The sequence below is a fragment of the Camelina sativa genome, chromosome 10, assembly GCF_030686135.1.
Source record: "Camelina sativa cultivar CO46 ecotype springtype chromosome 10, ASM3068613v1".
Lineage (NCBI taxonomy): Eukaryota > Viridiplantae > Streptophyta > Magnoliopsida > Brassicales > Brassicaceae > Camelina > Camelina sativa.
In genome coordinates, this window is record NC_141889.1 from 4,415,915 (window position 1) to 4,439,943 (window position 24,029).

The 24,029-nt window shown below is 34.5% G+C and overlaps 5 protein-coding genes and 1 long non-coding RNA gene across 7 annotated transcripts; 3 read left to right on the top strand and 3 right to left on the bottom strand.

The window, feature by feature from the left end:
• The first annotated feature begins 503 nt into the window (after positions 1-503).
• Positions 504-4,029, top strand: LOC147935796 (putative cyclic nucleotide-gated ion channel 9). Of its 2 annotated transcripts, none has more exons than XM_087468894.1 (7): positions 504-760; positions 1,106-1,210; positions 1,356-1,941; positions 2,046-2,258; positions 2,350-2,666; positions 2,762-3,110; positions 3,194-4,029. In XM_087468894.1, exons 2-7 carry the CDS (start codon positions 1,143-1,145, stop codon positions 3,869-3,871), a joined length of 2,211 nt encoding a protein of 736 aa, XP_087325020.1. In that variant the 5' UTR covers positions 504-760; positions 1,106-1,142; the 3' UTR covers positions 3,872-4,029. The 2 variants fall into 2 exon arrangements, with proteins under 2 accessions (XP_087325020.1, XP_087325021.1); XM_087468895.1 differs by having other exon boundaries at positions 508-760; positions 1,337-1,941.
• On the bottom strand, positions 3,923-5,683 carry LOC104717139 (gamma-glutamyl peptidase 3). Its single transcript, XM_010434671.3, has 3 exons — positions 4,802-5,683; positions 4,336-4,665; positions 3,923-4,206 (listed from the first exon to the last, which is right to left on the bottom strand). The coding sequence occupies exons 1-3, from the start codon at positions 5,123-5,125 to the stop codon at positions 4,096-4,098; spliced, it is 765 nt and encodes a 254-aa protein (XP_010432973.1). The 5' UTR covers positions 5,126-5,683; the 3' UTR covers positions 3,923-4,095.
• A 74-nt stretch (positions 5,684-5,757) lies between these two features.
• Positions 5,758-7,885, bottom strand: LOC104717141 (gamma-glutamyl peptidase 2). Its single transcript, XM_010434673.3, has 3 exons — positions 7,307-7,885; positions 6,148-6,477; positions 5,758-6,059 (listed from the first exon to the last, which is right to left on the bottom strand). The coding sequence occupies exons 1-3, from the start codon at positions 7,619-7,621 to the stop codon at positions 5,949-5,951; spliced, it is 756 nt and encodes a 251-aa protein (XP_010432975.2). The 5' UTR covers positions 7,622-7,885; the 3' UTR covers positions 5,758-5,948.
• A 2,219-nt stretch (positions 7,886-10,104) lies between these two features.
• LOC104717142 (gamma-glutamyl peptidase 1) lies at positions 10,105-12,073 on the bottom strand. The gene is made up of 3 exons (XM_010434675.2): positions 11,578-12,073; positions 10,687-11,016; positions 10,105-10,399 (listed from the first exon to the last, which is right to left on the bottom strand). Exons 1-3 carry the CDS (start codon positions 11,887-11,889, stop codon positions 10,289-10,291), a joined length of 753 nt encoding a protein of 250 aa, XP_010432977.1. The 5' UTR covers positions 11,890-12,073; the 3' UTR covers positions 10,105-10,288.
• Positions 12,074-15,747: 3,674 nt separating this feature from the next.
• Positions 15,748-16,421, top strand: LOC104717144 (uncharacterized). The gene is made up of 2 exons (XR_756178.2): positions 15,748-15,998; positions 16,094-16,421. It is a non-coding gene; the product is annotated as an uncharacterized LOC104717144 (long non-coding RNA).
• Positions 16,422-20,111: 3,690 nt separating this feature from the next.
• Positions 20,112-23,676, top strand: LOC104717145 (protein CLAVATA3 INSENSITIVE RECEPTOR KINASE 3-like). The gene is made up of 11 exons (XM_010434676.3): positions 20,112-20,662; positions 20,765-20,897; positions 21,023-21,094; positions 21,208-21,351; positions 21,465-21,536; positions 21,635-21,694; positions 21,797-21,897; positions 22,001-22,132; positions 22,212-22,556; positions 22,640-23,019; positions 23,115-23,676. Exons 1-11 carry the CDS (start codon positions 20,545-20,547, stop codon positions 23,511-23,513), a joined length of 1,956 nt encoding a protein of 651 aa, XP_010432978.1. The 5' UTR covers positions 20,112-20,544; the 3' UTR covers positions 23,514-23,676.
• The last annotated feature ends 353 nt before the right edge of the window (positions 23,677-24,029 follow it).

A 24,029-nucleotide genomic window follows, 5' to 3' on the forward strand; every position in this document is an offset into this window, starting at 1 on the left:
AGTCTAATTGTTATTAATATGCAATCACAAAAATAAAAGTATATGTAAACAAATATGAAATAAAAATTATGGGGTAGAGTGTTGAATTTATTAAATAAATCCATGATAGTGTTCAAAATTTAGATGAGTGTTGAATGATTATATGAAAGAAAAAGAAAATAAAGTGGAATGTTAAAAAGTGAAAAAATAGAGTTTTATTTAGTCTTTTACTTTTTTACAGTCTTGCACATGTTTTTTTTTTATATTATTCTTAATATTTTGTTAATCCCATATAGATAAATTGACAAAAACATTCCCCGATGTTTGTTTTCAGCTACCACACATATACTTATGTAGCATAGTGGAATGATTAGATACCATTTAAAAGTTAATTAAAAATAACTTGTTAACGACGTTCAATGCGAAACAATTTTTTTTTTTTTTTTTAAATAGACTTTTTACAATTGATTTACTTACATAACAATTTCAGTGTATAGATAATAGTTATATACTAACGTTGAAAAGGATGAGAGACGTGACGGCAGAAAGAGCGGGTGGACCCGACCCGGACGGCACGGAGACACTTTCAGTTTCTTCTTCTTCTTCTCAAAATCAAATTTTTATTTTCAATGTTATGTCTGAAACGGCTTCTTCGTCTCCTCCCACCATTTCTCACTTTCTTCTTCTTCTTCTTCTTCTTCATCCATCTCGTCTCCGTCTGATTCGGCTTGTGACTTCTTTCAACCGTCTTTCTCCCTCTTCTTCTTCGTCTTCTTCAACGGTATGTATATCATTACATTCCCTTTCAATTTTCTTAGTCTATCATTGTGTGGAGGAATGATGTTGGTTTTGTACTTCTCAATTTACTAGATTTTTGTTGACAATTTTTCCTTTTTTTTGAGATTGTGCCGTTCTGATGTTGAAACTGTCTCCTTTGAAGTCTTTAGATGTTTATGTTCTAAACCCATTAACGGAAAATGATTTTAAGAGGGAATTTAGAAACAAAGATCGCATTTTTTTTGGTTTTTTTATATTGATTTTTTTTTTTTTTTTTTTTTTTGGAGTTTGGTGCTTCAAAAATGGTTATGATCATAATTTGTTTTATTACAATTGTGTGAGGAAACAGGTTTGGGATTCATGAGTTGAGTCACAAGGAAAAAAGCATGTTAAACTGTGCCCAAAAAGCAGTGAAATCACAAGTTATCAGTGGCCAACGAGAGAAGTTTGTAAGGTATAAAATGATTCTCATTATTGTATATTGGTTGATCACATTAATGGTACCATGATGATGATAACAATTTAGCCCAAAAAAGGCCATTCCTTTACTTCAGATTTGAAAATAAAAGTATATCTTTAGTTTATTTTGTTCTTCACAGGTTGGATAGTATGGATTCTAGGTACTCCCAGACTTCTGATGCAGGTCTAAACAGATGCACACTCAATCTACAAGGACCAACACGTGGTGCTTCTCAGGGCAACAATGCATCTTCTGGTTCTTTCAAGAAAGGGTTTAGGAGAGGTTCTAAAGGTCTTTGGTCTCTAGGAAGATCAATTGGTTTGGGGGTTTCGAGGGCGGTTTTTCCAGAAGATCTTAAAGTTTCAGAGAAGAAGTTTTTTGATCCACAGGACAAGTTTCTTTTGCTCTGCAACAAGCTCTTTGTTACTTCTTGCATTCTCGCTGTGTCTGTGGATCCTCTCTTCTTGTATCTTCCATTCGTTAAGGATAATGACAAATGTATTGGTATAGACCGGAGATTGGCTATCATAGCTACTACGCTGCGGACAGTTATCGATGTGTTTTATCTTTTTCACATGGCTCTTCGGTTTAGAACAGCTTTTGTCGCCCCTTCTTCCCGTGTATTTGGGCGTGGCGAGCTTGTGATCGACCCTGCACAGATAGCTAAACGGTATTTGCAGCAGTACTTCATAATTGACTTTCTCTCTGTGCTTCCACTTCCACAGGTAAAATTAACAGATATGTCTCCTCAGTGTTCTTTTATCTTCATTGTTTTTTCTTGTTTTCAAACGTTGATGACTAGTTTATGTTATTTGTTGGGTTTTGTCAGATTGTAGTTTGGAGATTTCTTTACACCTCTAAAGGTGCAAGTGTGCTGGCAACAAAGCGGGCGTTGCGATCTATCATATTACTTCAATACATTCCGAGATTCATTCGGTTGTATCCTTTGAGCTCAGAGTTAAAGAGAACAGCTGGTGTCTTTGCTGAAACTGCTTGGGCTGGTGCAGCTTATTATTTACTACTCTACATGCTCGCAAGTCATGTTAGTACTTATTATTTTTGGTACCTTTTCCTCTTATATCCTCGAAAAATCCATTCTTAACTCTATTGTTTTTGCACTTTTGTTTTATCAGATTGTTGGGGCTTTATGGTACTTATTGGCCTTAGAACGCTATAATGGATGCTGGAGCAAGGTTTGCAGTATTAGTGAGAACAACTGTACCAGAAACTTCTTGTTTTGTGGTAATGAAAAGATGGATGGTTATGCAGCTTGGAGTACCATCAAAGACTCTGTTCTTCAAATAAATTGTCCAGTTAATACAACTGATGGTGATAATCCTCCTTTCGATTTTGGAATCTACTTAAGAGCCCTGTCCTCTGGCATTGTCTCATCTAAGAGCTTTGTCTCCAAGTACTTCTTCTGTTTATGGTGGGGACTTCAGAATCTCAGGTACGTAATGCTAAAAGAGTTTTTGTCTTTTCTTATACTGTCATTGTAATAACAAGTGTCTGTTGCATTATTAACCTCGTTAATGTCAAATGCAGCACTCTTGGTCAAGGGCTTGAAACCAGTACATACCCTGGAGAGGTTATCTTCTCCATAGCACTTGCCATTGCTGGCCTTCTTCTCTTTGCTCTTCTCATCGGAAACATGCAGACTTATCTTCAATCTCTTACAATCCGACTTGAAGAAATGAGAGTGAAAAGACGTGATTCAGAACAGTGGATGCATCATCGAATGCTTCCACCGGAACTGCGGGAACGGGTCAGGCGATATGACCAGTACAAATGGTTGGAGACACGCGGAGTAGATGAAGAGAATTTGGTTCAGAACCTCCCAAAAGACCTGAGAAGAGATATCAAACGCCATCTCTGTCTGGCTTTGGTTAGGAGGGTAAGTCAAATCTTATTATAAAAGCCTTTCTCTAATCTTGATTCATAAATGAAGTCATCTTGTTTTTTTTTTCTAATGGAAAGGTTCCACTGTTTGAGAATATGGATGAGAGGCTGCTTGATGCAATCTGTGAGCGGTTGAAGCCATGTCTTTACACAGAGAACTCTTATATGGTTCGGGAAGGAGACCCGGTCAACGAGATGCTCTTCATTATCCGTGGTCGGCTTGAGAGTGTTACCACAGATGGTGGGAGAAGCGGTTTCTTCAACCGCAGTTTGCTTAAAGAAGGAGATTTCTGTGGGGAAGAGCTTTTGACATGGGCACTTGATCCCAAATCCGGTTCCAACCTACCGTCCTCTACTAGAACCGCAAAGGCACTAACTGAAGTAGAGGCTTTTGCTTTGATAGCCGATGAGCTCAAATTTGTTGCCAGCCAGTTTAGGAGACTACATAGCAGGCAAGTTCAGCACACATTCAGATTCTACTCACAACAATGGAGGACTTGGGCTGCTATTTTCATACAAGCAGCGTGGCGACGATACGTGAAGAAGAAGAAACTTGAGCAACTCAGGAAAGAAGAAGAAGAAGAAGAAGGAGAAGGATCGGTTACTAGCATCAGGGCAACGTTCCTGGCGTCAAAGTTTGCTGCAAATGCACTTCGTAAAGTTCACAAGAACCGCATTGAAGCAAAGTCTACAAAAGAACTTGTGAAATATCAGAAGCCTTCAGAGCCTGATTTCTCAGCTGATGATCCTTCTTGACCATATTTACAAAAAAAAAAAAAAACACTAATGTCTATGAACGCGTTTAACTTGTATAACTCAGATTGAATTTTATTGTTTGATTTGTGCTACAACATTAAGATTTAAGAAGATAAAGAAAAAGGTGGTAATATAAATGACAGTGATTGTTTTATTCATCTCTTTCTGTCTGATAAAGAAAAAATACAAAGTAAATTGTAGGATCATCGAGAAATGATAACAAATTAAACTTGCTCGGATCGACCTTTGAGAAAGGTTTTGCAGAGCTTCTGCCATAGATCCCTGTCTGGTTGTGCAGTATTCATTGTACTCTTTGCCTTATCCGCAAACTCTTGCTGAAATCAAAAAACAGAAAAGATCAATAATCACATTACAATACTGATAAGTTAACAACATTGAGGACATAGACACATTCCAAATTGTTAATCTAGCCGAACACAGATCATAGAGAAGAAGGAACAAACCTCCATAAGCTTCATATTAAGGACACGGTCCACAATCTCAAACAGAATCTCTTTGTTATACTCAGGATGCCCTTGGATACAGAGCAAGTGGTCTCCAATCGAAAACATCTCTACCTCGCAAATCTCAGAAGAGGCAAGAACTGTAGCAGACTCAGGAAGCTCCAAGACTTCGTCCTGATGACATTTAATAATAGCTAAAGATGCAGGGACCTCCCCTCCAAAGTGACCTCGTAGCTTTTCATTGTCCTTAGCTATGCTAATCCTTCTAAGTCCCATGTCTGCACCTTTACGAGCCCTTCCTATTTTCCCACCTTTAACTCTAGTAATGATCTGATCACAACAACAACAATAACAACCCTAAATCAGATCATTCATCTACACACAATAGCCATCAGATCCAAAAATTACACATTCTTCTAAAACCCTAAATCAGATCCAAAATTAGGAAATTGTGAATACAAGAAACCTGGTGGCCGAAACAGATGCCGAGAACCTTCTTCTTCAACTCATCAAGCTTCTGACAAACCTCGCAAAGCTTAACAATCCAATCGGCGTCGGCGAAAGCATCGTGTGGACTACCACTGATGACGAAACCGTCGTACTTGTCTAAATCTTTCTCATCGGGAAAGTCACCGTCGATGACTCGGAAGAGATCCCATTGCTCACCTTCCTCGCCGAAAGTCGAAACGAAGACATTGAAGTAGCCACCGTAAGTCTTCTTCACGAAATCGGAGTCGCTCGTCGCGAGAAACAGAGCAAACCTCTTCTTCTTCTGCTCCACCATCACCATCTTCTTCTTCTTCTTCTTCTTCTTCAGAGATTACGGATGATGGAGACGAGAGAGAGATTTGGGAAATTTACCAAGAGACGACGGAGAGAACACGATCACACACGCCAAGTGAGATTTTTTTTTGGTTAAATAGAAAAAAAAAAACGGTTAATGGAGAGATTAGAGAAAACGTGAGGTGTTTTCAATAGCTGTCTAATTCTAGAAATCATTCATATTTTTAGTCATGGGGTTATGAGATTAGTGTTGTGTGGTACATTATCATTCATATTTTTTTCGAGTTACCAAAAAAAAAAAAAAAAAAGTTAAGACTTTTATACCATAGATTTATTAAGACTTACTTTATTTGTACGTTTCCCACTAAATTATTAATGCTTTTTTGGTTTGAATTATCTCTTTTGTAAGTTGTAGTAACTGGCCGGTGCCAAACTGAAATATTAGTGTTGCCAAAAAAACAAACGACAAAAGAATCGTAATCACTGCCACTTCTTTTCCTTTTCTAGCTTGGGATTAAGAAATGTAATTACTTTGACCACATAAATATTGTGGCATTGCAATATCTCCACCCCACATCACTTATATATGATGGTGGAAATATCCAACAAGTTATAAGCAATGCAAAAAAAAAAAAGGAATTTCTTAGAGAATAGAAATATTGTTTATTTGAGCTTTTTTTATTTATCCGTAATATATTTTAAAGTGTAGGTTGTTACATTACGTGATCACGATATGTGATCACTATACCATATTATAGTGTAGTTTTGAACTTGCACAAACGTAGCGGATTTATGAAAGACCATTATTGATATAGAGTATTAATTAGTACTTAAACCAAGTGGCTTCGTCCTTTCAAGAAATTCTTGCAAAGAATGTGCAAACGCCTCGTGTCTGGTTCGATCTTTTGTATCGTACGCTTAGCTCTCTCCACACATTCCTCCTACAAAAAAAATATTATATATTTAAATTAAACTATATATGTATAATATAGGATTAAAACCAAATGAAGATTGACGTTTTAAGCGAACCTCGATATATTTGGTCTTATGGACACGATCAGTGATCTCCAAGAGAATCTCCTTGTTGTACTCAGGATGGCCTTGAACGCAAAACAAATGATCTTCCACAGAGAATATCTCGACGTCACATTTGTCCGAGAATCCAATGACTTTGGCCGACTCAGGAGGCTCAATTACTTCGTCTCGGTGACATTCTATGATCAACAAATCCTCGGGAACTTCTTGACCAAAGTAACCACCCGGTTCGATCATTTCTTGAACGATTTTTATCTTACGAAGGCCTAAGTCTGGTCCTCTAAGAGCCCTTCCCACTTTTCCACCTCTTACTCTACATATTATCTAAATCCAAGAAAATGAAAACGTAAGATATAAGTTTTGAGAGTTAATTAGTTCTATATTTATAACCATGTATTGATGAAACTAATTCAACTAGCCACCTATAATCGTTTTTTCTTTGGTAAATCTATATTCTTACTAGATGCCAGTAAATATATTATCAAGATTATTTATCCAAATACCTTTTGTTATACATATCATTTAAAATCTCTTTAAAATCCTTATTTTTTTTCTGGCTATGATATATGATAATTGAGTGGTGACCCATCAAGAAAACGAAGATGTATGATAATTGAGTATAAGCTACAAAGTTCAAAAATATATATTATATAGTCTTCCTCTTTACCAGTCTTTTATTTGGTATATATTCTTTTCCATTGTCACAGTAGTTACATATAAATATAATGTAATAACATTTTCACTTTTTTTTTTCTGCATAACATTTTCACTTTTAAAAACAGAATTCCGCTTGGTGGTTTATATTGTTCTCAGTATATATATTCCACGCGAATGCGAAAACGTAGTAGTTCATATAGCACTAGAAGGCATGTTAATATACTAATAAAGTACTTAAAAGTTGAATAAAATTAATTAACTTGAAAATTGAATGAAATTAAAAATTAATTAAATTAAAAACTAAATTTATCTAGTCCGGCACTAGTCTACAAAACAGATTATGAAGTAGCAGCGTTTTAAGATATTGTGAATTACTTCCTTAGTAATTAAAAACCTATATGTTCTAGATCAACTAAGTAGGCAATGTATTAAATAATAGAAAGAAAATATATATATAAAAAAGCCATCGGATGATAATATATAATAATATCAAAACCTGGAGACCAAAGCATATGCCAAGAATTTTCTTCTTCATCACATCAAGTTTTTGGCAAACAGAGCAAAGCTCACTGATCCAATCCTCTTGTGCGAAAGCGTCATGTAAACTCCCGCTAATGACGAATCCTTCGTACTTGTCGAGATCTTCGTCGCGAGGAAACTCGCCATTGATCACACGGAAAAGATCCCATTGCTCTCCTTCGTCTCCAAAAGCCGACACAAAAACGTTGAAGTAGCCTCCATACGTCTCCTTGACGAACTCAGAATCTGGCGTGGCCTGAAACAGAGCGTATCGTCTTACCTGCTTCACCATTATGAGAGAGAGAGATGTTATTGATGGTGAGAGAATTGAGAATGTGTTAGGGCATATATGTAGGAAGGAGGAGCTAGACAACAGTATCGGTTTGGTCTATAAGAACCGGTTTTGATCGGTTTGGTCTATTGACCAAAACAGTTTTGAATTACTGTATAAGGCACATAACATTCTTTTAGCAACTGAATTTATTATGGATTAGAAATGTTGAAAACGTATACATCAAAGTATCTAACTGAGATCCATTTTTTCTAACTGGACAACGATTAGGATTTCCCTGTTTAATGTTGTTATACCACCAGTAGTGTGTGATTAGTTCGCATCATGTTAATAATATCCCACGTGTTTCTCGCGACGCGTATTTATTGGCTTTTGCGATTCTTTGTGAATTCCAATCATTGATATTTGATAGACGACACATGCTCACACACACACACACGCGCATACAAAAAAAAAAAAGTGAATATATCGTAAGTGTGAATGATAGGTTTATTACTAAAAGAATGTTATGTGCATTTTTATATATGTAAATGAATCAATGAATAGCTTAAAATTAAATCTCACCTAATATATATATTTTTTTAAAAATTGCTTAGCTTCTTCTTTTTATTTTTCTATTCGTGCGTGGATCTTTATTAGAGAACTTAGGGTAATTGAAAGAAACACGACTACGCAGAATCATGTGTTAAAGAAATAATACATTACCAACTAAATAGAAAAACCAAAATTAAGGAAAGCAGATCGGGTCGTTAGAACAGGGTTCTGGTCCTAAAACATTTTGGATTCACCTTTAACAGAACATAATGATTTTGGATTTACACAATCACAGTGAGCTGTTTCTTACAGTACAAACTTAGTTTGATCCTATTTTTCACGTGCATAATAATAGACTCATAATTTAAGAAAATTCTAAAATTGCTATTGAATAGCCTGGATCTAAATTAAACTATATAATAACAAAAAAAACTTGAATAAATAAATATTGAATAGACATCTTCTGTTTTAAAGAAAAATACACTGTTTGAGATGAATTATTGACATCTGGAGAATTGATAAAACACGAGATTCATGGTGTGGCGGATATCTCTAGCTAGCTGGAGGAGAGAGAATTCCGGAGGGGAGAGAGCATCTCGATATCTCTGTCGGAGCTCCATTAATTTAGTCATGGCAAAAAAGTTAAATATGCTTGCCATGATTGGGGACATCGACTACAAAGGTTTCTGGCTTGCTCTGTTCTGCAAATAACAGTCTACAGCCTTTGGCAGGAAGCATGGGGAGTCACCGCGGCCCGCTTCCTGTCTCATCCACGAGATTGATCGCCATATGAGGGATCACCTCTTAGCCATTGGACTCATGGGAGATCAACGCTATGCTACACGACTGCAAGCTTGGTTTGCCACTCGGCCTTAGTATTGTAATGTGTTAAAACTTTCTATTCTGCAAACTCTATTAGCACCTGATGCACTAGTTGTACCAAAGTATTTCTACTTTTGAATATAATTTAATATTTATTAAAAAAAAAAAAGTTAAATAATACATATATACATTTATGCGAAGTTCAGTTTAAATGGTGACACATCCATAATACCACTTATCACAAATTAGTGTGATATACATCTTAATCCTAATAAAATAAAAGCATGTTTTTGCTTCTTTAATTAAATTAAAATAATTAAAGTAGAGAAGGAATCTCGTTCTAGCTAAAATCCACTTTTGCTAATAGTGTAAGATATACACACTCTACAGAATTATTATTATTTTTAAACTTACAGAATTAATTATCACAAAGTGATATATTATAACTCGACAAGCATAAGTGAAGAATCAAATGAAAGTTTGACAGCGAGATGCAATATTTAAACCACGTTATCACAAAACAGTCCCACCAAGTTAAGAAGAATGATAAAACAGTATGGTATGATTTTTTTGACAAAATTGTAACATATAATGATTGTCCCATCATTTTCAGTTTGCTGTATGATTTTTTTTTTTTTTTTTTTTTTTGTGGTTTATAAATAAGACTATAGCATTATCACAAAATTGTAACATATAACGACAGAAAACGATGTTACGTTACTACTGACCTACCTGTAGTGTATAGTGTCGTGAGCATGAAACCATAACATTTTTTAAGACTATGGGTGTTTTAAACTGTAGGTTAAAAACCACACCTATTGATTTAGCAGCAAATCAAGTTATCAATAGAAGAATTCTGAAAGTACATGCAGGTTTCTTTGATCATATTTTCTAATTTCATTTAACAAATTATGTCGGGAGGAAACTGAACTATGTAAAAGAAGTTTCTTACATTTTTCTATTTTCTTTTTGTTTGTAAACGAAGTAATACTAAAACAGATAATTTTCCACACACCATTCGTGTTCAACCGTAAACAATGTTTCTTCGAATTGATCAGACTTATTTAACTCGACTTATTAAGAATATATATATAGTTGTTGACAAAAAGAATAACCGTATTTATAGGTTTTTAAATAATTTAGTTACTTAATTCATTTATTAGAGGTATTAAAGTATAACACAGAAATAAGTCACGCTGGAGATTAATAATAGGTTATTCTACTATTGAACAGGAATATGAAGCAAGTAATAAAAATCCATAAATGTTTCCAATATGACAAGAGCGCCAAATAGGTAATCTGGTAGTTACGTTAGTCGGAACTCTGCATGCCTTTGAGGAAGTTCTTGCAAATCTTCTCCCAAAGCTTCCTGTCTGGTCCCCTCTTCTCCATCGATGCCTTTGACGCATCCGCAAACTCTTGCTGCATACATAATTTTCATATTTCTTAGAAATATTCTACACTTTGTTTCTCATTAATATTTCAATCGATTCTTAAACATTTTATATTCATTCGATTCGATTCTTGCCACATGTGATGAGGTGTACTAAATTGAAATGACTAATCAACAACACCCTAGTTTATAGTTATTCTAATTCGATCTGGTGAATATTTTAATCCAGAATCCACCCATATATACTCTGTATCCAAGTTCTATAATTAATTCGCAATTTTTCTAATTAATCAGAGTTCAGGGAAAAAAAACAAACCGGGACGAGGCCTTGACCAAGAACACGATCAACAAGATGGAAGAGAATCTCTTTGTTATACTCAGGATGTCCTTGAATACAGAACAAATGATCCTCAATAGAGAACATCTCCACCTCGTAGTTTTTGGAGTAGGCAAGCACTTTAGCAGTTTCTGGGAGCACCAAGACTTCGTCCTGGTGGCATTTGATGATCGCTATGGTCTCAGGAACCTCGTCTCCGAAGTAACTTCCTGGCGTAATCGCATCCTTCACGATGGTTATGTCTCCAAGCTTTAGTTCTGGTCCCTTCCTTGCTCTTCCTACTGTTCCTCCCCTTACTCTGGCTATGATCTAAACATTATTTAATCAACAACGTGCATTATGCGGTTTGATGAATCATCCCTAACACTAACACAACCCTCAAAACCACCTTTTTTTGTCGGTTGGAAGGGAATCTTTAATCTTATTAATCAGATACATTATACCAAAGGTTATACATTACCTTTTAATCTTAATCAGATACTTAATCTTTTAATCCTTAGCCCATTTTCGAGATCCTAAGTTTTTTTTTGTCATGCTTATTGAATGATCCACTAGTTTATTAATTAATGATGATGATGTACTTTGATCATTTCATATCTTCACGGAAATGGTCAATTAATCATTAATAAATTGGAAGGTGTTTCTCCAAACGAGCATCATTAACATTTCACTCAAGATTATGCAAAAAAAATGGGTTCAATTTAATATTTAGAAGCTTAGAACTAACAAAAATCATGAAATAAAAAACAGGGGATGTTTATATGTATATACCTATTCAAATTCACTAATAAAAATTGATTTTCTAACCAATAAGTCAAAATTAGATGACAACAAAAAAAGTCCAAAAAAAAAAAAAGGAATGAAAAGAACCTGGTGACCAAAGCAGATGCCAAGAATTTTCTTCTTCATCTGGTCGATCTTCTTGACAAGATCACAGAGCTTAAGGATCCAATCATAGTTCTCGAAGGCATCGTGAACGCTTCCGCTGATAACAAAGCCATCGTACTTGTCGAGATCTTTCTCATCGGGAAACTCACCGCTGACGACCCTAAACGAGTCCCACTGCTCTCCTTCGTCCCCGAACGTTGACACGAACACGTTGTGGTATCCCCCGTACGTTTTCTTGACGAACTCTGAGTCCAAAGCCGCAAGAAACAGAGCGAATCTTTTCTGTTCCACCATTTTTGCCGGCGAATGAAAAATTATTACACAGTGAGTTTTTGATTAGAAAAGAGAGAGAGAGAGCAGTGGAGATGAAACAACTAACGTACGTATGGTGTGTAATTTATATCAGACTGGATTTGGTCGACCTACCTACTGGTTTTTATTTTTATTTCCCACGTTTTATGTACTACTGTAATATTTTGAATTTTATTATTATTAAACTATTTTTAAAATAGAAAGTGATACAAATCTTTTGTTTTATTATTCAGAAATAAAGTTATAGAGGTAAATTAATCAGTGGTGGGCAACCGTTGTTGACCATTTTGAGCATGGATATCAATTTTATAGCATTATTATTATAACATGGGCCGATGTGGACAACCAATAATAATATGGAATTGTTAGTAAGGAAGTTATTTATTACACTGGGTCACCTGCCAAAAGCAATTAAAATGACGCGCATTTTAGTTACACTCGTTTTTCATTTAACCTTCTAATTTTTGGTTTGTCTAAATCACTTTTAACACACACACAAACAAAAGCAATTGTACCTAATTTATACAACTGTATTGAACATATTATTTTAACTTGACCTATTATTCTGGAAATTGGTCATTATTAAAATTAAAGTTATCGATGTTAGTAGAAACTAGAAACAAACAAGAAATAGGTACTTTTTCGATACGTCGACTAACAGCACTCTTAAATCTCAAAAGAAAAACATACGTTGCGTGCACCGACTCTTCAAAAACGATTTGGTTTTTGATTCTATGTGAAAATATGTGCATCCTTCGTTCCGAGTTGCATCACTGAAACAAACATATTAACCCCTTTAACTAAAACAAAATACGAAAGGTTTGTTGCAAAATCTATCGCACATTTGACTATTTCTCCGCCGTTCCAAGAAGGGTTGACATTTCTCAGTTTCGCGTTTTTAAATTATTAAATATATATATATATATATATATATATATATCTGTCCAAAGTATCCCGTTGTATAAAGAATTAGCTACGTCAAACAAATTAATTAACTACGAAGATGAAATTCGAATGTAGTCCCTAAACTTTTCCGGTTTCGTACATATCCGATCCATCTGTTGTTAAAAAGAAATATTACGTCTACTTGCCAGTTGGAGCAATGTCGTGGACCTTTTAGGTTTCGGAAAGGGCTTCATATTACGGTCGACAAACATATATTGGCAAGTTGATCCAGGGCTAAGGTAAAACAACTAGGCTTCCCATCACTAACAAAGCCAACCTCTTTAGAAAAAAAATCATCCTTGTTTCAAGTAGTAAATCTTCAGGATTTGGACGTATACATATATATATGATTAAGCATCAACTTTTTAATATCGTCTTAAAGAGTCGTCTTTTCTAGATAAAAGTATGTTTTAGTCTCTTTTGTTCTCCAACTTATATTTATTAGTATATCTAAAAACAGTACTACTAAAAAATTGTCCAAACAAAATAAACAAAACAAAGATGAGAAAGCGAATCAAGAACAAAGGATAAACATGAGAAAAGAAAAAGAACCATGTAAGAGTACACATGCAAAGTTCGTTTTCTTGTATGATGATGAAATTTCTGATTCGAATCTTTTGGCTTTTGTTAAAAAATTTGAATCCTTTTTCTCACTCAATGCTGTTCTCAACTTTCCTTTTTTTAAGATCTTCTTCTTTTCACCCCTTTTTCCTGACCTTTTTTTTATGTAATTAGTTATATTATCATGTGCAATTGTTTGTTTGGATATGGTATATATTGGGATTGTGTAACTCTTATATAAACTATAGTTTAACGTGGAAGGTCTTTTATTTTTACTATTTGTTGTTTTGAATATAGTTACGAAGTTTAAAATTTGTGGTCCGCAATATTTTTTTATTCCAGACCAGCAGCATTTTCTGGTTAGGAAATTTTAACCTTTTTGGTCCATAATATGTTTGTTAGTTCGAACGACCATTTTATTGTACTTGTTAAGACGTAAATCATATAAATTTCAGGGGAAACTATAAAATGAGAACAAAATCCAACATGGATAACCAAGTGACTTATCTTGGTGCCAATGTTTCACTCTTTCAAATGTGGGCTTTAAATTATTTCTTGGATTTAGGAAACAAAGACCTACAAACAAAAATATGGTTTTAAGAAGTGAAAGAGCCAATAAACAGAAGAAGCTGACGTTTCCTCAGACATTCTGTCTCATTCGTAAATCTCTTTATTTTTGTTTTTACCTTCTTTGCTCTGTCATTTCACCTCAGAAGAAGCCTACGTGCTTTCAACCTCTATCTCTCTATTCTTTTAGCTATTTCTTACCATTGCCGTACACGTGTCGCTCTTTCGCCTTGAGATCTTTCTCTTCAGCAGCATATAATCAATCAAGGGTTTGTTAGGAGATTAGTACATTTTTTAAACATAATTATAAAAAATATACCTTCACTATAGGGTGGTGTGAGATAGAGGCAGGGAAAGATAGAAAATTGAGTGGAACATAGTGATGGAGAGAAAGATTACAAAAAGAGTATAGAAAGGGTTTTTTTTATTCATTATTATATTTCATAATATCTAAAAACATAAAAATTGGCTAATTAAAATTTGTGTTTTTTAAAAATTTCAGATATATAAAAATCTATGTTTTTTTCTTTACAATTTGATATGCATTTTGTTTGATGATTTTGTTTGATAATGTTAAATATTTTTACAAATTGTGTATCCATACACCATATTAAATATACAGATGTAATTTGTTTAATTTTTAGGGTTTTAGATGTTTGTACTATAATGATTTTGTAAAAATTATATTTATACATTTAATAATGTATACAAACATCTGTACACTTAATAAGGTGTATAGACATCTGTACACTTAAAAATGTGTACGGATACAAAATGTTTATATAATATATTTAAAAATTATTAAACAAAATTTATATCAAATTGTAAAGAAATTTTGTATCTAAAAAAATTTCTAAAAAAAGTTATATTAACAATTATTTAAAAAATAAAAAAATGAAAGAAAATGAGAAACAATAGCATGACATATAATTAATTAGAGTCATAAATGGTAAAAAGACTGTGAATATAGTTGAACAGTAATAAATATGTTTTTTCAATTATAAATAGTAAATATATGTGTTTTCTAATTATGTTTGAAAATGTATCATTTTGCGAAATATCTCTATAATTAACACCTACCAATTTAATTACTTTCAAGACCGGTTCGGCTTAACTAGATTAGTGTACGTGTTTCTCTTATGCAACACCGGGTGTCTTATGGACAAAAAAGTGTATATGAAATTATGTATAGGGTTTATTGGTGGTCGTCTCGATAAAACCGAGCCTCGGTTAGGGAGCACATGTTCTAGAATTATAGAACTTTTTCAGTTCTCTATGCAGTGTTTATTTTATTAAGTGTAACATATCAAAAGAAAGTAAGAAACTTAGCAATGAGTTTAGTGGGAAGTTGACTAACATAATAATCATCTATATAACCACCGGTTAACTAAAACTAGTTCGGAATAGATGCAAACCGGTTTTATTCTACCGGGGATATAGTTTGATTTATTTTTATGAACACCGACAGATTGGAGTTAGTATTACAATGATGTATAGTATATACTAATATACTAACGAGTCTTTTAATTTCCACCCAAATCATTAGGGATTACGTTAAATTTTAGAATAAATTAATAACTTATTTTTCACATGAAAATACTTGATAAATGTATGACTATTGTAAATGCGAAATGTACCTCATTTCGGAAATCCACTTGAGAGACTTGACACATGCTGATTGGTTGCAGCAAAACTACAGAATTTTTTAATTTTTAACTGCTTAAAACTAATTACCAAATAAAGTCTATTTACTAAATCAGAAAATTTATGACAGTCGTATTTAGTGGCCACAGCTTTGGACAAAGAGAGAGAGAGAGAGAGAGAGAGGGAGAGAGAGAGAGAGAAAGAGAAGGTAAGTTTTACACAAAAGGAGGCTTCTCTCAGACGAAACGAATAAAAAGAAGCAAAAAAAGCTGAGAAGAATCCATAAAAGGTGACAAAAGCAAGAAGGAGAAGCAAACATGTATCCTTATCTTGTCTTCTGATTCACACACTATTCTTCTTCTTCATCATCATTAGTATTCACCAAAACCCACTCTTCTCTCTTTCTCGCTTGTTAGTGTTCTTTACGTCTTATCTAATTTTGTTTTTCCTTTCTCTTTGTTTTTGGTAGAAGAAAAGAATGGAGGGTACTTATCAGTATGCTGCAACAATGATGGAGATCTCAAGAAGAACATTTTCGTTAGAGAAGAAGAATAATTAGTTTCATTACTCTTTCAAATGTCGTTGATCAGATTCATTTTTTTCTTTATTTCTTTAATTTAATCCTCTTATTAAACCCCCCAAAAAAAAAAAAAAAACTTTGTGTTGACGGTTTGGGAAGTAGTGATATTGGCGGAAATGGCTCAATCTCCTTGTCACATTATATCACTTTCTCTGTTTTTCTTCTCATAAATTTTACATTTTAGAAGTATGATCTCAAATATACTTCATTCATTCAAGTACGTACATAACTTGTTTTATTTATAAACTACTTAAACTCAGTTTTTTTTTTTTTTTTTTTTCTCATTTATACTTTGGTCAATTATGCAAGTGCTTGGCTGGAAGATGCAGGATATTCATTTTAATTTCAAGCCATTTTTTATTTTAACTAAAAAATCTTCTGATTTCTCGATTTGTCACTTTCTAAGAAATTATGACTAGTATAGGCCTATAGGGTGACAATGATTCTGCATGTCTGTGTAATTAAATTTAACTTTATGTGTGTTTATTGACGACACAAACAGAGGAAAAGGAATACACACAAGAGAGAGATATGTCTTCGGTTCTAGATTTCTATTTTTCTCGGAAAACGTGCCTTTCATCAAATCGGATAGCTATTTTTTATAAATAAAGTGATCAGGGTTATTACTCAATCACTAGGTAGTACGTACATCAGTCAATTCTGCTGATTAGGTGTATATGCTAATGCTTAATCAAGAAATTGATGAAATGACGCAATTTGAAGGTAAAAGTTAAGAGAGAAGAAGATAAGTGTTCGAACTGCAAGTTCAAAATCAGTAATATCATGCCTAAATATTTGTGCTATAGTCTTGATAATCAAATATTCTTGCTAATTAAATTTTAGAAAGATTTAACTACGATTACTATTTTAGGTTTTTTTCTACATTATTCTTGGGAAATGAGGGGTTTGTGGGGTTTCCACTTTCTTGTATTCTCGAAGCCCAAAACAAAATGTCACATCACACAATACATGGGTCTGCGTGTATCAACCATTTACTAACTAAACAGATGCATATTGAAAATTTCCATGAACAAAAGCTGTATCTCGAGGCATATAACATAACAATGTGCACACTGCATATGCCTTTAACTACTTGGTAGGTCTCATGCAATATATGCAAATATGTATCTAACAAAGGAACATTTACAATTAGTATGAGCAACAAACCTCGTTGTTGATCGATACAATGTTCTTTGTCAATTGCATTGAAGGGGGGTGGACCAACTTACTCGGAAATATGAGCAACATATACATACAGTCCTCCATCAACGCCACACAAGCAAGTGCAATAGATACTCCTAGCATAAAGGGTGCAAAAAAGTCTTGCAAAAAAGTCTTTTTGGATATGGGCTCAAAGTTTTAGCCTTTTGGGCCTATAATCACATAAAGCCATTCCTAATCTGTTCCATTTGTTTATTATTATCGGTTGATCCATAATTACACAATCTCTGTTGTGTACTATCCTTTTCCTTTTTTTTTTTTTTTTTGCTGTTGACAACAAAAACAGTAAATCGTGTACTAATCTAACTAGTAAACTACTAACCCACTAAAGCCCTCAGTTCAATTTGTATTTCTTCTACACGTCATGTAATTTTCAGTTCTCTTATATCTGTGATGTGTGTATGAGTGTATCAGTCCTGGTGTGTTTTTAATCTTTGACAAGAATGGTAAAGAAAGAAGTAAAAAGATTATAGAACGTGGAAGAATCAGGTCGACACCATATATCCATATTATATAAGGCCATGGGTAATCGCGGACGAATAATAAACGCACTCCGACGAAGATTTGCTGCTTCTCTTCTTTCTCTCTCTCTCTCTCTCTCTCTCTCTCTCTCTCTCTCTTTTTCTCCCCTTTATTTTTAACTCCATTTTCCAGTTTAAATAATTATCGAGTACAGTTGGAGTTGGTAATAAAATTCATCAAGTTTTCAGTTTTTTAAAAACGCTATATTAATGACTTCAAGTTCCACTAATTAAATTTATGATTGATGATGACTCAGGCTCCATTGCTGCTAGGATATGCACAACTATTACTGTTCTGCTACACATTAATTGAACTAGTCACATAGCATCCCTGTAACAGACAAAAAAAAGTTGCAATAATTTTTTGTAAGACTTCAATGGAATAAAGCATTTTATAATTGGTGCAATTTATGCATATCAGAATATGGTCCCGGCCAAATGATGAAACAAACATTACTAAGAAAAAAGTTGAGAAGAGAAATATATCCAAATTTTTGTATGCGGTACAAATTATCGGGAAGATGATTCTATTTTAATAATGGGTTTCCCCAATTCTCTCCTTTATTATGCTTTATACATTATTATGTAAGAATATTGAAACAGTGTTCAAAAACGCATAATAAGATTGGATTTGTCCCATCATCCAATCTTCCTCCACTTTAGTGAAAGACACGAAATTGTTCATTAACTCTTTTTACAAATTCGTTTGGATTGTTATAGCGACATGCATAGATCTATTTGTGATGTTAAATCATATGTGATTCTTTTATTGTAGCAAAATTTTGAAAGTTAATTAGGGAATATGTATTGATCACAAGTACAAAGATGATGCAATTGGATCATTGACAATGTGTGACAGAAGTAAACAAGGTCGCTGCTTACCTCATCTTGCTCATCCCAATTCGGCATTTTTTGGCCACCTCTTTACTTACTTTTCATCCTCTGTTTTTCTTTCGTAATTACTTTGGTACACTAAGATCGATCCAAATTTATTTTAATGACTCTAGTCATCAAGGCAATCACATCTAAGCACAATCTCTTAACTATATTACACTTTTTTTTATCCCTCTAAAGTAATATTACCGTCAGATTGTGATACTGTTCCATATTGAAAAGCAGGAAGAGCTAGTAAAGTAGTAGTAACCCTAACCAAGTTTTTTTTTTTTCAAACTACGAGTTTGAGTGCATCGTTGCGCACGATGCAAATGGGTAAAATGCATGACTGAATATTTATTAGTTAGTTAGTGGTACATCTTAATAAAAACTTTAATTTATTTTTCTTGCATTTTTACCGAAAACTTTATCCCAAAAAAAAAAAACATACATTCGAAACGTGGGGGTCATGAATGTTATTGCAGTAAAGTAAGACGTGATTGAAAGGAGAAAAAGATAGAAAAGTAATAAAATAAGAAAAAGACAAATATGTAATTATTAGATCGTTCGATTAATCTAATACGAAAGTAGGAGGTGGTGGGGCAAAAAAGAAACAGAGGGACACAATAGAAAAGAAATCAAAAGTGTGGGGACATGATCATAAATAATGTAACATCAGAGCCTCATCACTCATCAGGGCAAGTGTGGGGAATCTCCTATTTCAGGCTTGGCCCGTATCACTCACTATCTCTCATGTTGTTGCGTTTTGACATTTTTATGCAATAATTTCTATATAATTCGAATCATTAAATTTCCAAAATATAGGTAGGGAGACACCCAAATTTCAAATTACAACCTTCTGGTAAAATATTGTTTCATATAAATGGAAAAAGACAAAAAGACGAAAAAAAACGCGCATTTTAGCGTGCACCAGTCTCCTAGCCTGTCACTGGTAGTCGTAGTACATTACATCAATTTCTCTTTTTTTTTTTTTTTACTGTAAAATGGAGAAACAAAACAATTTTTTCTATAATATTATATATCTAGATGAGTAGGCTCCTCTTACTTTATTAATAAACATTAAAGTGCATAATAAAATTAGAGATTTCAATATACACAAAATTATTGTAGCACTTTGCTTTTATCATGTTTTAGCTTTTACCGTTTTACCACGGCAGTACAAGTTTTTTTTTTTTAATATATTTTTTTGACATTAGAACATAACAAAAGATGTAAATCACAATCATGTGTATTAAAAAAACATATAGTTTGATGTAAAAAAAGAGAAAATTATAAAAAAATAAATACACTATGGCATTGAGAGAGAGAGAGAGAGAGACGAGTAGACCAGCATCCACCATCCCGGGTCCGACAGTCCGTATCAGCTTCCCCTGGTTCTCTCTCTCTCTCTCTCCTTCATTTAAACGTTTCATCTCAACCTTTTTCTAAGCAACAAACTCATATATCCTCCCTCCTGTGAGAGAGACTGTTTTTGAGAAGAAGAAGAAGCAAAAAAAATAAAGACTTCTTCTTTGATAGACCAGAGATTTCTTCTTCTTTTTTGTTGTTGGTTTGCTTTTGCTTTCTCTTCTTTTTCTATGTGTGTTTTGTGGTCACTCCCCCGATAAAAAAAAAAAAAGAAGTAATGCTGTCTCCTCCTCCCTTCTCTTCAAAAATTAAATTTATTGTTTTACTCCTCCTCGTTAGCTTAGCTAAAGCTTTCCCATGGTAGTAGTAACAAAGCAGACGATGATGATGACGATTCAACTTCATCATCTCTTCTTCTTCTTCCTCTGTTTCTCTACTACTCTTACTCTCTCTTCTGAACCCAGAAACCCTGAAGGTAACACATTACAACAATAACAACAACTAGAACTAGTACTGCTTCTTTTATCCCAGCTTTGGTTTTAAAAATTGGATTTTTTTTTTTTGAACTTTATAACAGTGGAGGCGTTGATAAATATAAAGAACGGTTTGCATGATCCTCATGGAGCTTTGAACAACTGGGACGAATTCTCAGTTGATCCTTGTAGTTGGGCTATGATCAGTTGCTCCCCCGACAACCTCGTCATTGGACTGTGAGCTCTCTCTCTCTCTTTCTCTCTCTCTCTTTCTTCCCATTTTGTTTTCTGCTTCTAGAGTAAGCGAGTTCATTAATGGCGACGATTTCTCTCTCTTTCTCTCTCTTTCTCTCCATTGGTAGAGGAGCGCCGAGTCACTCTCTCTCGGGAAGTCTATCTGCGTCTATCGGAAATCTCACAAATCTCCGACAAGTGTAAGACTAAAACATCCTCGGATCTTCCTCCCCTCTTGTATATTATAAAGTTTTGTCTTTTTTTTCTTTCTCTAACCTCAAATTCCAATTTTTGTATTTTTATAAAATTCTAGGTTATTGCAGAATAACAATATCTCCGGCAAAATCCCACCGGAGCTCAGTTTCTTACCCAAATTACAAACCTTAGATCTTTCCAACAACAAATTCTCCGGTGACATTCCTGTTTCCGTCGAGCAGCTAAGCAGCCTCCTATATCTGTAAGAGCTTCTTCTTCTTCAATCTTGTTCATCCATGTAATGATGTTTTTTTGTTTTTTTTTTTCATCAGTTCATTAATCATCTAACCTCGTACGAATTGAATTTCAAAATAGGAGACTCAACAACAACTCTCTGTCTGGGCCCTTCCCTGCTTCTTTGTCTCAAATTCCTCATCTCTCTTTCTTGTGAGTATACATACAAGTTTTTTGTCCTTTTACCTTCTGAAGAATTGTTTTGTTGTTTTTTTCTGCCTGAATTTTAAAACTTTTTTTTGAAATTTCAGGGACTTGTCTTACAACAATCTCAGTGGTCCTGTTCCTAAATTCCCAGCCAGGACTTTCAAGTATATACCTTAAACTTTCAAATTTTGAAGTTGGTTTTCACAAATTTTTTGTATTTTTAAGTCAGGACTAAGTCTTGATTATGCTTTTGCTGTTGAATCTAGTGTTGCTGGTAATCCTTTGATTTGTAGAAGCAGCCCACCTGAGATTTGTTCTGGTTCAATCAGTACAAGTCCTCTTTCTGTTTCGTTGAGCTCATCATCAGGTAATAGTACTAATACTCACGTTCTTGCATTGTCTTTTTCTTGAATTTAACCATTGTAATGACAGTTTTCATTAATCAATTTTGGTTACTTGAGTGTGTGTAGGAGGCAGGTCTAATCGTTTGGCGGTAGCGCTAGGTGTAAGCCTTGGCTTTGTTGCTATACTAATCCTTGCTCTCGGATCCTTTTGTTGGTATCGAAAGAAACAAAGAAGGCTACTAATCCTTAACTTAAACGGTCCGTGAATTCGAGTTTGTTTGTTTATGCAACTTTGATTTAGGAAGATGTTAAAGTTTATAGTTTTGCTTTTTAGCAGATAAACAAGAGGAAGGGCTTCAAGGACTTGGGAATCTAAGAAGCTTCACATTTAGAGATCTCCATGTTTCTACAGATGGTTTCAGTTCCAAGAACATTCTCGGCGCTGGAGGATTTGGTAATGTGTACAGAGGAAAGCTTGGGGATGGGACAATGGTGGCAGTGAAACGGTTGAAGGATATTAATGGTACCTCAGGGGATTCACAGTTTCGTATGGAGTTAGAGATGATTAGCTTAGCTGTTCATAAGAATCTGCTACGGCTAATTGGTTATTGCGCAACTTCTGGTGAAAGACTTCTTGTTTACCCTTACATGCCTAATGGAAGCGTCGCCTTTAAGCTTAAATGTTAGTAGTATAACTCTTGAATCTGTTGGTCCAAATCTTTCATTGTGAATGGTTTTTAACCAATCTTGTTAACTGTTTTGTAGCTAAACCGGCATTGGACTGGAACATGAGGAAGAGGATAGCAATTGGTGCAGCGAGAGGTTTGTTGTATCTACATGAGCAATGTGATCCCAAGATCATTCACAGAGATGTAAAGGCAGCTAATATTCTCTTAGACGAGTGCTTTGAAGCTGTTGTTGGTGACTTTGGACTTGCAAAGCTCCTTAACCATGCAGATTCTCATGTCACAACTGCTGTTCGTGGCACGGTTGGCCACATTGCGCCTGAATATCTCTCCACCGGTCAGTCTTCTGAGAAAACCGATGTTTTTGGGTTCGGTATACTCTTGCTAGAACTCATAACTGGATTGAGAGCTCTTGAATTTGGTAAAACCGTTAGCCAGAAAGGAGCTATGCTTGAATGGGTAAGCAATGAGACTCAGAATCCTATTTTTTGTGCTTACTTATATAAGATCAACCAAATTAACATTTTCTCCGCATGTTGTATCTTTTGGTTTAGGTGAGGAAGTTGCATGAAGAGATGAAAGTAGAGGAACTGGTGGACAGAGAACTCGGGACTAACTACGATAAGATTGAGGTTGGAGAGATGTTGCAAGTGGCTTTGCTATGCACACAATATCTTCCTGCTCATCGTCCTAAAATGTCTGAAGTAGTTCTGATGCTCGAAGGCGATGGTTTAGCAGAGAGATGGGCTGCTTCGCATAACCATTCACATTTCTACCATGCCAATATCTCTTTCAAGACAATATCTTCACTGTCTACAGCTACTTCTGTCTCAAGGCTTGACGCACATTGCAATGATCCTACTTACCAAATGTTTGGCTCTTCGGCTTTTGATGATGACGATGATCATCAGCCTTTAGATTCTTTCGCCATGGAACTATCCGGTCCAAGATAACACAATGAAGGAAAGAAAGAAAGATATAATTTGACAAAGCTCTACACTTTTATAATATAGACATGTAAATGGTGGTGAATTGATTCAAAAAAAAAAAAAAAAATTCCTACAGTTTGAGATTCTGTGTTCTTTATGTTGATGTGTATATATTAACTTTTTGGAAGGTATGTGTGTGTGTGGGTGAGTTTCTTTGATTTATGAGTTGGGGATGAAAAACAAAACAGAGTTATTTTGCTTTTAACAAACATAATGATGGTAAAGGAAGAAACTATGAGACGTTTGACTCTTTCTTTTGACCAGAATCTGATTTGCTCTCTCTCACACACATACACTTAAAATAGCATCAACAGTTCTGCTTTGTTTTGTGCCGTTGTGGTCCTCTTAAGCTTAATGCGTTGTGTGACTTTTGTCCAACTTTGACTCTCATGTGTCGTTTTCAATTTTCTTATCACAAACCTACAAAATCTTATCTCACTCAATGACTAAACGACAACGTTTTCTGGAAAAGAAACATAA

What these genes read in the sequence shown, in the direction of transcription:
- LOC147935796 (XM_087468894.1), top strand. Translation starts at nt 1,143, where the DNA reads ATGTTAAACTGTGCCCAAAAAGCAGTGAAATCACAAGTTATCAGTGGC. An exon ending in TCTACATGCTCGCAAGTCAT is followed by an intron (nt 2,259 to 2,349) that starts GTTAGTACTTAT and finishes TTGTTTTATCAG; the next exon opens with ATTGTTGGGGCTTTATGGTA. An exon ending in TGGGGACTTCAGAATCTCAG is followed by an intron (nt 2,667 to 2,761) that starts GTACGTAATGCT and finishes TGTCAAATGCAG; the next exon opens with CACTCTTGGTCAAGGGCTTG.
- LOC104717139 (XM_010434671.3), bottom strand. Translation starts at nt 5,125, where the DNA reads ATGGTGATGGTGGAGCAGAAGAAGAAGAGGTTTGCTCTGTTTCTCGCG. An exon ending in GCATCTGTTTCGGCCACCAG is followed by an intron (nt 4,666 to 4,801) that starts GTTTCTTGTATT and finishes TGTTGTGATCAG; the next exon opens with ATCATTACTAGAGTTAAAGG. An exon ending in TTAATATGAAGCTTATGGAG is followed by an intron (nt 4,207 to 4,335) that starts GTTTGTTCCTTC and finishes TTTTGATTTCAG; the next exon opens with CAAGAGTTTGCGGATAAGGC.
- LOC104717141 (XM_010434673.3), bottom strand. Translation starts at nt 7,621, where the DNA reads ATGGTGAAGCAGGTAAGACGATACGCTCTGTTTCAGGCCACGCCAGAT. An exon ending in GCATATGCTTTGGTCTCCAG is followed by an intron (nt 6,478 to 7,306) that starts GTTTTGATATTA and finishes TCTTGGATTTAG; the next exon opens with ATAATATGTAGAGTAAGAGG. An exon ending in ATAAGACCAAATATATCGAG is followed by an intron (nt 6,060 to 6,147) that starts GTTCGCTTAAAA and finishes TTTTTTTTGTAG; the next exon opens with GAGGAATGTGTGGAGAGAGC.
- LOC104717142 (XM_010434675.2), bottom strand. Translation starts at nt 11,889, where the DNA reads ATGGTGGAACAGAAAAGATTCGCTCTGTTTCTTGCGGCTTTGGACTCA. An exon ending in GCATCTGCTTTGGTCACCAG is followed by an intron (nt 11,017 to 11,577) that starts GTTCTTTTCATT and finishes AATAATGTTTAG; the next exon opens with ATCATAGCCAGAGTAAGGGG. An exon ending in TTGGTCAAGGCCTCGTCCCG is followed by an intron (nt 10,400 to 10,686) that starts GTTTGTTTTTTT and finishes TTATGTATGCAG; the next exon opens with CAAGAGTTTGCGGATGCGTC.
- LOC104717145 (XM_010434676.3), top strand. Translation starts at nt 20,545, where the DNA reads ATGGTAGTAGTAACAAAGCAGACGATGATGATGACGATTCAACTTCAT. An exon ending in TGAACCCAGAAACCCTGAAG is followed by an intron (nt 20,663 to 20,764) that starts GTAACACATTAC and finishes ACTTTATAACAG; the next exon opens with TGGAGGCGTTGATAAATATA. An exon ending in CTAAGCAGCCTCCTATATCT is followed by an intron (nt 21,352 to 21,464) that starts GTAAGAGCTTCT and finishes ATTTCAAAATAG; the next exon opens with GAGACTCAACAACAACTCTC.